Raw genomic sequence first — 15449 nt, 5'->3', positions numbered from 1 at the left:
TGGCTCTCAGTCTTAAGGCAGTGTGAGGCCTGCAGGCTGCAGGTTCAGGGCTTTTACTCTGGGTGTGAAGGCACAGCCAATGGAGAGAAAGAGAGAGGGGGGCACCGAGGATAGGTGGGGGTGGCATGTGGATGGAGAGACAGCAGGTTGTCTGCCCACAGGCTCTGATGCTGCAGCAGGGGCAGGGCGAGCACACATGTCATTCTGTACGCTTGACATTGCTTTCTTTGTTCGTCTCCGTGTGGAAAACTGATTCGGCATGCATTCACTGCCAAGGCGTGATCTTATACAGGAGGCTCCTACATATGCTGACCCTGGCATTTGATATTTGGCTTGCAGACAGAATTATGTTTATGTTGTGAATTATGTCTTATTAAAGTCATATAGAAGCACCCGTTTCCCAGCGATTGTTTTCAAATTATTTTGGGATATTTTTACTTTTTTACAGAGAAGAGGCTGTGACAGATAGATAGACCCAAACCAGGGTCATATACGTTATATATTATGCATTTTGGATTTAGGGCAGTCTAGCACACCAGAACGCCGTTTTCCAAATCTATTTATTATCATCTGTGAAAGTCACAATACTGTACATTATGTGGACTGCCCTCTCTACAAACTTCTGTGTAATAATAACCAGATCAATAACTAACAAACATAACAATAGTTTGTTGCAGCACTCATCATGAGGAGCAAAGCAAGTCCGTGCAGGTTCCTACATATTGTGGAAGGACTTCCCAGAAAGTTGGAGGCTGTCATGGAAAAATATTAAATTCAATGTTTTGCAAATGCTCAACACTCATATATGGATGTGTTTGACTGTCCATATACTTTTCCATATAGTTAACATCCCTCAGGAACCAGAGTTCTCACTATTAATGCAGTTGATGTGAGTCTCGGTGTAAAACTTGATTTAACCGGTCACTTCACCCAGACACCATTTATATTGCAAACTGTCAAACAGGAGAAGTTCCTCTTTTCAAAGATAAATAAATCATAATGCTCTCACTGGGTTGTAAAACAAACTGTGTTCTGGCTGTAAACTGGAAATCCCACTGAGAGGGAAAGTACAACTGACCCTTTATTGTGTACAGTCTGTCAGGAGGCCTCTTTGTCGTTACTCATGGGTCTGCGTAGCTCGGGGCTCTCATGCTGACTGATTCTCTCCCCAGAGGTCTGAGGCTCACCCTGGGTCCCGTACGCCACAACTGAGAGCACTTGTCACTGTGGATTGTCCTCACAGAGATGGCCTTTGGGTAATGAGAGGCAAGGAAAACATTCAGTTTTAATCCCATGTGCAGTTTGGTGGCTACACTATTGCCCCATTTATGTATCTACAGCTCTTGCACTGTAAATATTTTCTATAAGCGGCCATTATAATTATTTCGACATTTCCCCTAATGTCACAAGTGGCACCTCGGGTAAAGGGAGGGGCTTTTAATATTACCCCGATTCCAGCACTTGTCATTCCAGCTTCTAATGTCCCATCTATACAAAAAAAAAGCAAAATAACATTACATGAAGTGTGTTTGAGACATACAGAGTTGTAGTATCAAGGTTTTCAGATATTTGTTTTGCCAGGTCCTCTGGTGTGCAATCAAAGGGCATCCTTGACTAGCCTGAGAGTTGTATTCGAATTAGGGGCCAAAGCTGGACGTGAACACTGGAAAATATCAGGAGTCATAGATATTTATTGCATCAGAATGAGCTGTTTTTAAGCTGTTTTCAGGGAAAGCACCGCTGCTGGACGTCTCTCAGTTTTGGGGGGTGGATTTTATGGAGGGAAATACACCTACAGAGTAGTACTGTTATGCAGTCCTATATCTTTCCATTATTCAGCCTCATACATATACTGGCCAGAACAAGGCTCAGGTGGTGGTGTGTGCTGAGAAAAAAGACAAAGAAAGACTTGCAAGGCGTTTATTGTTTTTAATCAAGGAAATGGTGCAAGATCGTCACCATGTGGTAGAATAGTGTTATGACCCTGCTGGTCGTAACAATAGGAAATTACCACCGTCACTTTCCATCTCAAAGCATTTGTTTTCCAAAATGTGGCGGAGAATTTAAAAAACAAAACTCAAAAGCATTTGTTTTCTGGTATAAGAGCTATTATAATTACATCCTATATTAATAAGGGAGCTTCACGCTTGGACCGAGGCAACTCTTCTATTCCCTAAACACAACATCGTGTTTTTTTCTGTCCTGACAGAATCAAACTCATATTGGTAACACTTTGATGTATTTACTACAGAAATGCTACAGTGAATTACGTTAATACACAGGATTCTGTTATTCTCACTGTGACGTCACCTACCACCAAAGTGTCGTGTGTCACTGAGAAGAGTGACTTTATTTTACTCTAAGTGAGTAAGTAAATGCAGGAGTTTACCGAGGTTAAAAAATAGTAGAAGCAAACTAAAAGTTTTATTTAAGTCGAAATGTACTCGATTACTTTCCATCACTGTGTAAATGCACAATTTGTTAACCACTAATTATGAGCCGTTTTACTTTTTATAATTCAGTGACAGTCTAACACGTGCAGCACAAACACGAACCTTCTGCCGAGCTCATAAATAAATCATGTAATAAAACTTAAAAATGGTGAAAAATAGATGGCGAGATGGAGAGACGCGGAGACGCCGATCGATCGATCGAGCGATTGATCTGGACTCAACTAGCTTTGCCTTTGTTATCAGGCATTGTTTGCGAGCTTGGAATAATAGATTGATCCAAAGCTCCCGATCCATCTAGGTTTATCTTTGCCGAAACAGCAACAGTAACAGAAACACATGGACCGACTCGCATCTTTTGGAAGTGAGTATTTACGGTATCACACAGATAAATGCAGCTCCACAGTAAACACCACAATCTTTTCTCAGTGCATCTGTGTTTAGCCACATTAGCCCCTAATATGGCTACACTAGCTTTGCTAACATTGACGTTAGCACGTAGCGATGTAGTGTGTTATTAGTAGTAAGAACCCGTTAAGCTGTATTTAAAGATATGATGTTGTATATATATATATGTGTGTTGGTATATGTATAAATAACGTCCATGCTTAGCAACGTGGGATATAACCGCTAAACCTTAGATAGCTGAAGCTACTTTAGCTCAGCTAGCTGTGTTTACGTTTTTGTTTGTCATTCTCGTTGGGATCAAAGATCAGTGCAACGTGAGGGTGTTCTGTTGTCTTGACTGTGGATTGATGAATTTGAACCAACATGTCTTTTTCAGATGATCCATTTGATAAACCTCCGTGTAGAGGTTGTTCATCTCCTCTCACTGAACCGTACATCAAGTGTGCAGAATGTGGCCCCTCGCCTTTTTTACTCTGCCTCCAGGTCAGTAGGTCACAGATACACTGATGTCATCAGAGCGCGTCTCTATTCCCAGACCGATGGGTTTGAATGAAAGGCAACGACTGTTTTCATTTCAGTGTTTCACACGAGGATTTGAATACAAGAAGCACGAGAGTGATCACAAATATGAAATAATGGTGAGTACAACAAAAACTACTTGCCTGTCATGAATCTCTTTCCACACACACACACGCACTTTCAACATTTATCGTAACGTTTCACCTCCTCGTGCAGACATCAGACTTCCCCGTACTTGAGCCTGGATGGACTGCACAGGAAGAGATGGCTCTGTTGGAGGCAGTCATGGACTGTGGTTTTGGGAACTGGTTAGTGGTTTGTCCATTCGTTTTTACCGTTGAACAGAAGTTTCTTAAAGTCACACCACACCACCATTACTCCACAGTTCTCATGTTTTTCCTGACTGGAAAAGGATATCCCTTCTTTTCTTTCTATCAAAGATAAGAACAAAACAAAATTCTCTGTCATGTTTCAAAAAGAAAACACACCAAAGTGTGCTTCTGACACCACATTCTTTTTGTTCCAAACTAAGGAGTTTCATTACCTAAACTAAATCAAATAAATATTTGATGTCACCACCCTTTGTCTTTTAAAGCAGCACTAGTCCTCTGAGGTTTTCAATTAAATTCAATTATATTTCAATTTTTTTGTAGTGCACCAATCCACTAGTCTGGCGTAGCTAGTCTGGGACCTCTCGGTTCATTTTCAATTTCCAAAAGGCGTTACCAACGCACCCAGACCAAAATGCCTCAGGGCGCAATTGGATAGACCTACACCCAGTGAGAGCAACGAATCATATGACGTCTGTTGAGCGACGCGAAAATGTCAACAGACTAGAGCAGAGAGGAGATGTCTGTGATGATGATTCCATAATGTCTGTGAACCAGTGTTCCTGTTTTTGGGTGAGAAATTTGAAAATATCAGGCACATTTAGTCAAAAGCTCACTCATCGGCAGCTGCCTTGTTTTTTTTACATGCAATCTCAGACTGGCACGATGATGTTGAGTGTGGGGGTCTGTGGAGGACAATTTATCTGTTCTTATTGTACATATAAAACAGTTCTTTATGACTGTGGCTGTGTGTTTGGACTTATTGTCATACTACAGACTGAATTTGGGACAGATGCCTCCCTGAGGAATTCAAATCAGCAGTTTTTTCACCAGAGAGTGGTGACAAGTCTCTACTTTCTAACTAACATGTGATCAGTACAATTCTTGGTCACTGTTAAAAAACTGCAAATTTAAGGAAGTTGTAAAAAGACAATGAACATGGGCTGAAACTGTTAACATCATCATGTTCGTATTCTAAACTCCATATATTAATATTGGTGAGCCTATATTTTCAAGGATGAGACAAACCAATATGCAGTATTATTTAATAGTTTACAATAGCTCAAACCTGATGAATGTATTCATTAACCTCAGCATAAGTACATTAAATATCTATTTGTGTAATTTCTTTTCTTCAGGCAGGACGTCGCATATCAGATGCGCACGAAAACCAAAGAGGAATGCGAGAGCCACTACATGAAGAATTTCATCAATAACCCGCTCTTCTCCTCCACCTTGCTCAGCCTGCGGAAAACAAAAGACTCTCGCTTTGCAGAGGGAGCTATTCCTTTCAAACGTCAGTACCCACGATATCTTACTCCATTTCTTATTCTTCAGCACCTTACAGGAAAAAAATCGTTATGGTGTGCTCACATATCTATGGAAGTTCAGAAACAGACAAAATGTTAGCAATATTTACTGTGGTCCTCAAGAGCTGTAAGATGTGAGATTTACATAAAACAGTCTGAAGTGTAATGTCACTTCAAGTCCTGTGGACAGTTGGACAGAAGCAGTTGGTGAGTGAGGAACTTGTCTCAGTTCCCATCTGGCTTCAGGTCTCCATCTGCCACAATGTGCGATTTCTCGACAAGCATTTCTCTGTCCTGGTCTCGTAGCAGTTGGGAAGGTCAACACAGACTCTCTACATTTCTCTTGTAAGACATTTTTCAGGCGCAATACAAAGAAGATATGTCGTATGATCATATTTTAGTCTGCAAATTTCTGACATTACAGCCACTGATGATCCTCCTCGGCCCACCTTTGACTCTGTGCTGTCTCGAGACATGGCCGGATACATGCCTGCCAGGGCGGACTTCATGGAGGTGAGGGGATATGAAAGTCGTGTGCTAACGTGGCCTGTCAACATGAATTAATACATCAATGAAACTGCCACAAGGTGGCTCCTTATTAAATGTTATTGAAACAGTGACTCATGCAATTTTTGTTGTCTCATGGTGAATGATTCATCCCATTAAGAAGGGCCTGAAAACGGTTCTTTTTAAACAAGCATTCCCCTCAAATTTTTGTGCTTTTTCTTCCACTGATGTTTTGTCTTTTTAAACTTTCTTTTATCTTGTTTCTACTTTGTAGCACTTTTAGATTGCTTTTAGCGATGAAAAGTGCTCCATAAATGAAATGTATTATTATTATTATTGTTGTTGCTTCCACTCGCATGTTGCTTTTCGAATATGGCCACACATCTGCGATAATTGATCGGCTGCATCTGAACCTAGATCAAAGCGGCAGATTATTGAAAATCATTTTTCACTCTCCTGCCAGGAGTTTGACAACTATGCTGAATGGGATTTGAAAGACATCGACTTTGTTGATGATGACTCAGACATCCTTCGGGGTGGGTAAAATCGTATTGGTCTTATGCAATATTGTTTTTTATCGACAAATAGAAGATTTTGTGGTGAACTACTAATCATTTACTTCCTTATTGTGGCATGTGTGTTGTCTGTTTCAGCACTGAAGCTTGCAGTTGTTGATATATATCATTCAAGATTAAAGGAGAGACAGCGGAGGAAAAAGTAAGTGCTTTTTAAAATTCACCAAATTACAGTATTGTGTGCAGTATTTATTTATTCAGCATCATGTAATGACCCTAGTCTGTCAGTAGATGGCGCTTATGCTTTTATTAAATACCTTTTGGATCTTCATTTCCCATAGATACTACTTTTTTAGGTTGAATAAATGCATTTCATGCCTGATTAGAACTTACAAGGCAAACTATTTTAAATTCCAGACTCTATGAATTATAATAATGCTAATATATATATATAATATAATATAATATATATCATTTTATTGGTTAAAAGCGTTTTAATGACACGAGTCCTGGGAGACTTGGATTGTTACTGAGGCAGCAGCGTGACTGTAGTTGCATATTCAAGCCTTTTATTTTTAGGCTCTCATTAGGAGCCACAGGGAGTTACTCAGGTGCCACTTACAAGCTGCATGAACCTCTAATCAAACCTTGAATATTTTTGGAAATGGGAGAAAAATGTGTGCTTCTCCCGGTGAACGCTGTACACGCCAAACTGTTTGACATTTTGCCCAGTTTCAGACTGGCAGAGAGAGCGTCTCTACTGCAGGAGACTCGATTAAACGATCATGACACCCAATGTGAAATGTATGTTGCACACTTTGTCTGAATACAATATTTTAAATTATAACCCACTTTCAAGTTTCAAAATATATCTTTAGTGACTTTGTAGGATGTTTTTTTCTTCAAATGTACATCTGATTTTAGAGTTGAAACATTGGAACCTACAAATTTTTCAAACATAAATGCCAAATGTTTTATAGTTCAGCTTCTCATATGTGATGGCACACACTCAGTAACAACTTCAATTCGTCAATTAGTAATTTAGATTAAGCATATATCAGGGTTTTCTGATTTTCCTTTTCATAGACATCAAATGATTGATAAACAATTGATGGACTAAAATAATTGTCCAGTTAATTGATAATAATAAAAGTTTTGGTTCCAACTGCCGTTATCCTGTTAATTTCTTTTTTTGGTAAAGGTGTTGAAGGTGTTGGTCAGTCAGCCCTGTAGAGATCTTCTCCACCTCCAGTGTGTTCACTGTCATTCTTGCACACACACACACACACACACACACACACACACACACACACACACACACACACACACACTGTCAATCCCTGCTGTAATGCATCCATCACTAAATCAACTGTAACGAGTCCCCACTCCTAGAGAATGGTGGAATGGCATGTCAGGCTGGGCTGACATCTGCTCTAGTTTGTCTTTCCCTGCTCCCTATTTTATCCCTGTTAACTTGTTCCTTGTCTACGAGGCTTCCAGGTTTGTGACACCGACCCTGATCCTGAACCCCTGAAAGCAGGCCGTTGGTTACTGAAGAAATTTGACTTCAGTCTTAACTAGTTGGGAATTAGACATATGTACATTCATTCTTGAAATAACTCCTACCTTCATGAAGTTTGCAATGTTCTGTTTTTGTTGAAATTAATTCAGTGTCATGCTTATTTTGGAGGGGTCTTTTGGTTATGTAGCCTCACTGGTGCGGATAAGGCGGACAAATGAAAAGAAAAGCCTGACAGTATATCAAAATAAATTTCAGCTGCATCGCAAACCAAAAAACTGTCTGTCAGGATCATAAAGTTGAATCAACACCTAAAACGGTTTCAACACAAAGTGATTAGTGACCTTCTTTAAGGGAGGACTCATTGCAGGGCCGTTGTATCAGACTGGATCAGTTTTTGCTCAGTTTAGGTTTGTGTATTGGGTGTTCATGTGTCATAATGACTTTATAGACTGTCACCGCCAAGATAATTGCAGATGAATAATACAAGGTTTCATCTTGCAGCGTCACAGTAATCAGGATATCATTTTGCATGTTAATCTAAATCTGCATTTCTTTCAGGATTATCCGAGACCATGGCCTGATCAACCTTCGGAAATTCCAGAGTAAGTCCTCCTCTGACACACACACACACACAGGCTGCGACAGTATTCATAGCAACTCACAGAGGCATCTGATACCTACCAGCCAAATGGCTGCGGAGGGTTTCTATGGACGCACGCAAACCACATCAGATGAGATGACCCCCGTTAACCTCCGTGGCCCCTCGTAGCTGCTGACCAAGCTCGTGTTTACAGTCAGCGCTGCGAATAGTCTATAAGGGATGTGTGCCACAGATTAATTGCTTCACTGAGAATAGATCCCCCGTGTTCCTGCCGTAATGACTTTAATTCTGAGGGGGGGGCTTCATTTATTGATCCACCTGTCACAGGTTGAATTTTGGTGAGCTTGGTAATGTGATATTCTTAGTTTGCTTTAGTGGTCAGCCTGATGGAGAGAAGGCTGCTACAAACCGATTTGTCCAATTAAACCCTCTTTCGTTTAAGCATCACTCGACCACCCAGCCCATCGTTATATCTGCCCGATGCTCTGTGGAAGCTGTCTGCGGTCTGAGAGTTGAAGAGTTCTCCGCTCATCTTTTATTTATGTATCCTCCAGTAGGCCGTACTCTCTTTTTCCCCCTCCTTTCTCTTATCTCTCTAGTCTTTCAAGACAAAAGGGAACTCGGAGCTGTAGAGCTGCAGACTGGTTGTCATGGAGACTGTCAAAGATTGTGTCTCTCGTGTGTGTGTGTGTGTGTGTGTGTGTGTGTGTGTGTGTGTGTGTGTGTGTGTGTGTGTGTGTGTGTGTGTGTGTGTGTGTGTGTGTGTGTGTGTGTGTGTGTGTGTGTGTGTGTGTGTGTGTGTGTGTGTGTGTGTGTGTGTCACTTCCGATAATGGAAGCATTATCTGAGCCTGGGAGGCTCACCGTACGTAGTGTCAGTAACTTGCCGGAGGCAAGTTGACCAGTGTTGTTGTTTTTAGGGCGGCAGTGTGAAGATCTGTGAGGGCTTATCTACGTCACCTGATCTGGCTCAAGTCTGAGTCGTCTTGCTATTGACTTTTGTTTGCAGTCAGTGTTTGGTGTTGGTATGAGACCACACAACGGTGTGGATCTCTCCTTAGAGACCAGGACAACACTGATGTGTTTGTGTTAGTGTGTCCACTGCTTTGTTACGGGGATTAGGGGTGAAGGTCAGCCTGAAATGGCTGCTGCTCATTATTAACACTTGCATACAGGGGTCTGATGAAAGAACTTCATCTCACACACACACACACACATTCACACACGCACACAAGCATACACATGTTATGATACGTCACTTTTGGGAACATTACATAGACTTGGATTGATTTCATGGAGACTTGCCCAACTCCAACCTTTAGCCTTACCTTACCCACGCACTACCTTCATGCACAAATCTGTATGTGAAGGTAGTCTATGACGGACACACATACTCACGGGCAACACACTCTCCGTCTTTGCAACTTATCCGTTTCTCAGCAGCAAGGACGATGCTTTGAGCCGAACACAAGCTCTTCAGAGTGTGCATGCTAGTAGAGCGAGTTAAACGCTTGTGAACACACGCCAGTGGAGCTTTTCAACCAGGCTCTGAATCAGAAGAATGGAGAGAGAGAAAAAAACTACATTTACAGCTCTGATTAACACTTCCTAATCCTGAATCTCTGAACCTATTTTAGTTCTTTGACTTTTTCGTTTACAGAGTGGCATTTTAAATATTAAATGAACTCTTTGGAATCATCTTAATTCCTCAAATATGCTAATATCTTCGTCTAAAATACAGTAATGAACAATCTCATTGTCGGTTTTAACTAATAACACAAATCAATGTTTTTGTCCTGTCCATTTTGAATACATCATTCATTCACAGTGTAGGTTGGAAAAAGTATGTGAACCCTGAGGTTAATTATGTTAATGAAAGGTAACTTGAGTTTGGGTTTAGTAGTTTGGAGTGGTCCACTCAGAGACCAGACGTTAATCCTGTAAGAGTGACCCTCAAGAAATGAGGCTGCCCCTGTAGACAAAAGAGAACTCAAGAGAACGCCATGGGGGCCATTAACACCAGACATCCTAACAATATGTCTGAGCTGACGCAGTCAGGTTGAGGGGGGGAAATGATCCACAATTCCTTCTGACGTTGTTTAGGTTCTGCTGGATATGTTAAATGTACTATGTGAACAGCTAACAGGAGTTTTTAGAGTTCAGTGTTTTGGATAAAATGTACAGATCAACACATTATATTTGGTAAGTCACAGATACAAATGCTCCACAGACGTCATTGACAAGAGATCATAAATCCAGTGATAAGAGACACATGCAACATTTAAAATGCCTGTAACCCAGTGTTGATTCAGCTACATGTTAAAGGCTGAAAACAGGCAAACAAAAATAAACCAAATTACAACACTTCTCCTGGCATGCTCTAAATATCACAAACTGCTGTGTTATATTTGTTTGTATCTGCTGCCTACTCACTTATCTCCTCTCTCTCTCTCTCAGTGCTGGAGCGATGTTACCCAAAGGAGTTGCAGGAGCTGTACGACGTGATGAGACGATTCGCCAGGGTGGCTGGACCGATTGAACATGACAAATTCATCGAAAGTCACGCACGTTAGTATTTGGCTACACATTTGAATACACATGGCAGGTTTGTTTTTTATTTGTTTTACATGGACAGGCTCTGAGAATGTGCAACACACACAAACGCAGAATGAATTCTACCAGTTCTTGCCAGACTGCCTCGGCCACGGCATCAAAGGGTGATAGTTTCAGTATTTGTGGAAAGGTGGTGTCAGATTTTTACACAGATAAGTGATAAATGGAAATAAAAACCAACATGAATACGTGTCTTTGGATGATGACGTTCCACTATAAGCCTCCAGCACAGCTTCAGTGCTCTTTGACATCAATTCTCAAAGTTTCTCAAACTCTACTGAAGTGACGACGTTCTTTTCAAGGTTTCCCCTCTTTTCCAGTCTTTATGCTAAGCTAAGTTGATATGAAACGGACCGATATGAGAGGGAGTCTTCTCATCAATCTTTTCAAGAGAATGAATGAGCATATTTCCCAAAATGTGGGTTTATTCTTCTAAACCTTCTGACTCTTGTATGTGTATGTATGAACACAAGTTGATGGCTGGAAACTGTCTGAGCGGGGCAGAATGTTTTATTCATAAAGTGAGGAGACGGGGGAGTTTGTGCCAGAAAGAGTTGAGGTAGCTGTCTCTCTCCCCTCCCAAACAGTCTGCACAGATTTGCCTTTAACTGCCCTCGTATCGTCTCATCTCTTCTCGTCTCAACTCATCTTTCCTTTCCAGTGGAGTTTGAGCTGAGGCGGGAGATCCACAGGCTGCAGGAGTATAGGAAAGCAGGGATCAAGTCCTTCTGCAGTAAGTTTAGTTCGACCTTTTCACTCATCTGTTCAACAAAACATCATTTCTACAGTCGCATGGGAAACGCATTTGTATTCAGACTTTTTGTAGTTTGTTGATGCGTTGCACACAAAGGAAAACTCAACTGAATATTTTATTGAGTTGCTATATCAGCTGCTTTTGGAATAATATCAGATAATTGCTGGCAGAATTAATGAAAGACTTGAATATTCTCGACACTGATTCATTAAAACAAGGTTGTCTCAGCTGAAAACTGCCCATCAACACTTTAACTTTTAGCCACTACTCACTGAGCTGGATTCAAGATGAATAAATCAGCCGATCATCAGAAAAATAATTGTCAAATAGATTGATAATTTAAATACTTGTTTTTGTAATTTTTTTTGCAAGCAAAACTGTCTAAACTGTATTGGTTTCTGTTTCTGAAATGTGAGGATTTGATATTTTCCTTTGACACACGTGACTGATTGGTCAGACAAAATAAGATATTTGAGGATCATTTTGGGTTCTGGGACATATAACAGATATTTTTTTTTACAGTTTTCAGATGAAAGAAAAAAAAATTGCAGCCCTTATTTGAAACAACGTACACGTGGTTACATTTACAATCCTTCCTAATCTCGGTTTACCTCCCTGTGTGACAACTCTCAGGCGCCAAGGTGTATGAGCGCGCGAAGCGAATGCGTGAGGACGAGCGTAGGAAGAGGACCATGTTGTGTGACGTCCTTCAGTACATCCAGGATGGCAGAGCCTGCCAGCAGTGGCTCAGCAAACAGGCTGCAATGTGAGACTCCGAAACTTCCTGCTTGTTGCTTGTGTGTAATAGACGAGCTGGCAAAGTCGTGCTCCCCAGGACGCTGACCTTTGTCACCACACTCGGCACCGGGCGCGCTGAGATGAGTAGAGCAGACGTTTGTATCACCGTGCATCCCACCTCCATCTCTGCAGTGTTTTTATTCTCTTTAATGTGCCACTGCTCTTGTGTTGTCCGTCGATGGGTGTTGTCCAAAGCTCTTCTAATTATTCTACCTTAAAAAAAATATTGAAATGCAATTAATCATCTTTTTTTGCATGAAGATCCTGGAGTGAGGACAGTGAACAAAGCCCAGAGATGCTGTGTGTAAGTGGGATATGTGTATGTGTATATAAACGATGTAGCAGAGATGCTGACTCTCTTCTTTCTGATTACAGAGACGCCGGCATCACTCCAGCTGTCACAACGATCACGGTGTCGGGTAGGAAGCTTCTCTCCACCTCTCCCTCTGTACTCCCTCCTCTCTGAGGGTTTGATGGGGCTCCAGACACAGTCACATTAATGCAGGACCCCCGCCATGTATACACTTGGAAAAAAGGGCCCCTGCATGCATATTTATCACGCTGTTTTTCCTTTCAAATTAGCTGCCTTTCCTTCACCTTCAGAGTATAAATAGGATGCTCACTCCCACACTGCATCTGCTTACACGCACACTGTAAATATTTGTTCCCCGTCTCTTCCAAGTAAGGGAATTAACCGCTGGGTTGTCAGGCTGGTATTATGTTATGTGAAGTGAGCGCCAACACTGGCGTGCTGCATGTCTGTTTGACTGTTGTTGAATTTCTGCCCCACAGCAACAGGTAGGCGGAGCGCCCCCCCTCTGAACCTAACGGGACTGCCCGGGACAGAGAAGCTCAACGAGCGGGAGAAAGAGGTACGACTTCTTTTAATCTGAGCAGAAAGGGTCTCAACGGAAAACTCAGACTCTGTCAAATTCAAATGAACAAGACTGTCAGACATAAAGAAAGAAGTTTGATTATCTGTTCCGAATGGCCACACCTCATAGCATGCTGCTGGCTACATCTCAAACCCCCTCTGATCACTGTCCAAGCCAGGTTTACTGGGGCTTTTGTGCAAGTTTCTCATTTGCAAATGGAAAAAAAAGTGTGATTCCACGTAATCTATAGCAGACAGAGTGAATGCGCCACGAAAATCTCTACAGAGCTGCACTGTATCAGATATCTAACAAGACTAAGCCATGCTAGCACACTGGGGGGTTTAAACATTGTCCTAACATTAGCACGCTAACATGCTCACACAACGCTAACAGTCCAAATATCCTGGTGATATAATTTGGAATCTGAGTAGAAGTGATCAGTCATCTTTGGGGGGAAAATACATATATAATTTGGCTATACTGCATCCAGCCACCAGGGGGCAAGCAAGATGTTTTTGTTGAGCCGACATGTCGTCCATCTTTCATTGTGTTCACATTAGTATAGCACTGAAGCATGCTTACATTTGCTTATCAGCACCAAACACAAACTACAGTCAAGGCTGATGGGAATGTCAGGGGCCCACCAAAGTCATTAGGATTCGGAGATTGTTCATGTCTGTACAATATTTATCAAACAGTCCTTATACATATTTCACTCTGGACCAAAGTGTCGGATTGAGCGACAGGCCAACATTGTGCTGGTAGCATGACTTCGACAGCAGTTAGTCATATTAGTTTGAGTATATTATATAATATACAATATAAATTGTTTTCATAGTAAATCCGATCCACCGTGTGTTTGCCGACAATGAAACTTGCATATAACTTATAATGGTAAACTTGTGAGAACACAGGACAGTCTCTCTCGCAAAGGCATCCATTGTGTTGCAGTTATCTGAACATACTATGTGATGGAAGATAATATGAATAAATGAGAAAAAGAAAGATTGTGACACCCTCAAACATCTGGCCAATTTTGGTAGTTGAAATTTGCATGATTTCGTGATGCGTCCTTCCTCATATTCTACAACACAAGCTGTTTGGACAAGCTGTTTGTTTGAAGTGAAGCATAGCCTTAAATAAGACATTGGTTATGTTTTCATGCCAGTTTTTCTGTTTCTTTTTATGTGTAGTTATGCCAAGTGGTGCGGCTGGTGCCGGGAGCCTACCTGGAGTACAAGCAGGCATTACTAAACGAGTGCAGACGGCAGGGTGGGCTGCGCCTGGCACAGGCCCGAGCACTAATCAAGATCGACGTCAACAAAACGCGCAAAATCTACGATTTCCTAATAAAAGAGGGCTACATCACTAAGGCCTAGGAGCATCGACCGCAGCGGCGGTTGGTGATTTGTTTCATTCTCATCTTGTAACATGCTTTTGTTTTGTAAGAGTTTCAGATTGTTGCTGCTTCTTTGAACTATTTAACTAACATTTGTAAAGTCCTGTTGTGTCCTTGAGTCTTGAAGTTGTAAAAATGACAAATCTCTTTGTAAAAGTTCTCCGTCAGAAGAACAGGGCCTCATGTCTAAATGAGGATGTATTTATTTCCCCTGGCATTAAATGTTTTATGAAACAATTATTTGTTATTTTGATATTTTAATTCAAACCCAAAGGCTCCACTTGTAACTGTAATGCTTTTTCAAACTGATTCCATAATTTCACACGATTTGTTGAAGATTAACAGATATATTTAATCTTGTGTATAGATTTTTTTTGTGAATATAATTTTTCCACTAATTATAAGAATTGGAAAGAAACTTCTTATTAAGTCATTCTGATTCATTAATTTTGTATCCAGCAACTGAACAAGCAAAATGGTTTCCAGTGAAGATACATGAATTTACATGGAGCAATTTTTCAAGAAACTTCCCCTTGAAATTAACAGCTGCTTAATAAATGTTTAAAAATGTATTTGTTTCATATCATTGTCAATTTGATATCTTTGGGTTTGTACTGTTGCTCGGAAAAAAGATGTGATCTCGCCATTCAGGAACTTGTTATTACTTTTTCTCATTATTTTCTGACGCAATTGATCAAAAGTAGATTAAAGACTTATTAATCATTATTGAAAAACATTATGGCAGACCTAAACCCTCCAATGTGGCTGAATTACAACAATTCTGCAAAGATGAGTGGGCCAAAATTCCTTCATGCCCTAATGTGTGAAGAATGAATTGATCCATCACCTC

The 15449-nt window shown here is 40.9% G+C and overlaps 1 protein-coding gene across 2 annotated transcripts; it reads left to right on the top strand.

Annotated features, from left to right (window-relative positions):
* The first annotated feature begins 2659 nt into the window (after positions 1-2659).
* On the top strand, positions 2660-15171 carry tada2a (transcriptional adaptor 2A). Of its 2 annotated transcripts, XM_035622999.2 has the most exons (16): positions 2660-2814; positions 3235-3341; positions 3437-3496; positions 3594-3685; positions 4846-5003; positions 5263-5361; positions 5441-5529; positions 5987-6059; positions 6177-6240; positions 8119-8162; positions 10618-10728; positions 11435-11506; positions 12161-12293; positions 12701-12744; positions 13118-13197; positions 14394-15171. In XM_035622999.2, the coding sequence occupies exons 1-16, from the start codon at positions 2790-2792 to the stop codon at positions 14577-14579; spliced, it is 1437 nt and encodes a 478-aa protein (XP_035478892.1). In that variant the 5' UTR covers positions 2660-2789; the 3' UTR covers positions 14580-15171. The 2 variants fall into 2 exon arrangements, with proteins under 2 accessions (XP_035478892.1, XP_035478893.1); XM_035623000.2 differs by lacking the exon at positions 5263-5361.
* The last annotated feature ends 278 nt before the right edge of the window (positions 15172-15449 follow it).

This window comes from Scophthalmus maximus, chromosome 11, assembly GCF_022379125.1.
Source record: "Scophthalmus maximus strain ysfricsl-2021 chromosome 11, ASM2237912v1, whole genome shotgun sequence".
In the NCBI taxonomy this organism is placed as follows: domain Eukaryota; kingdom Metazoa; phylum Chordata; class Actinopteri; order Pleuronectiformes; family Scophthalmidae; genus Scophthalmus; species Scophthalmus maximus.
This window is presented reverse-complemented; position numbering and strand designations above follow the sequence as displayed.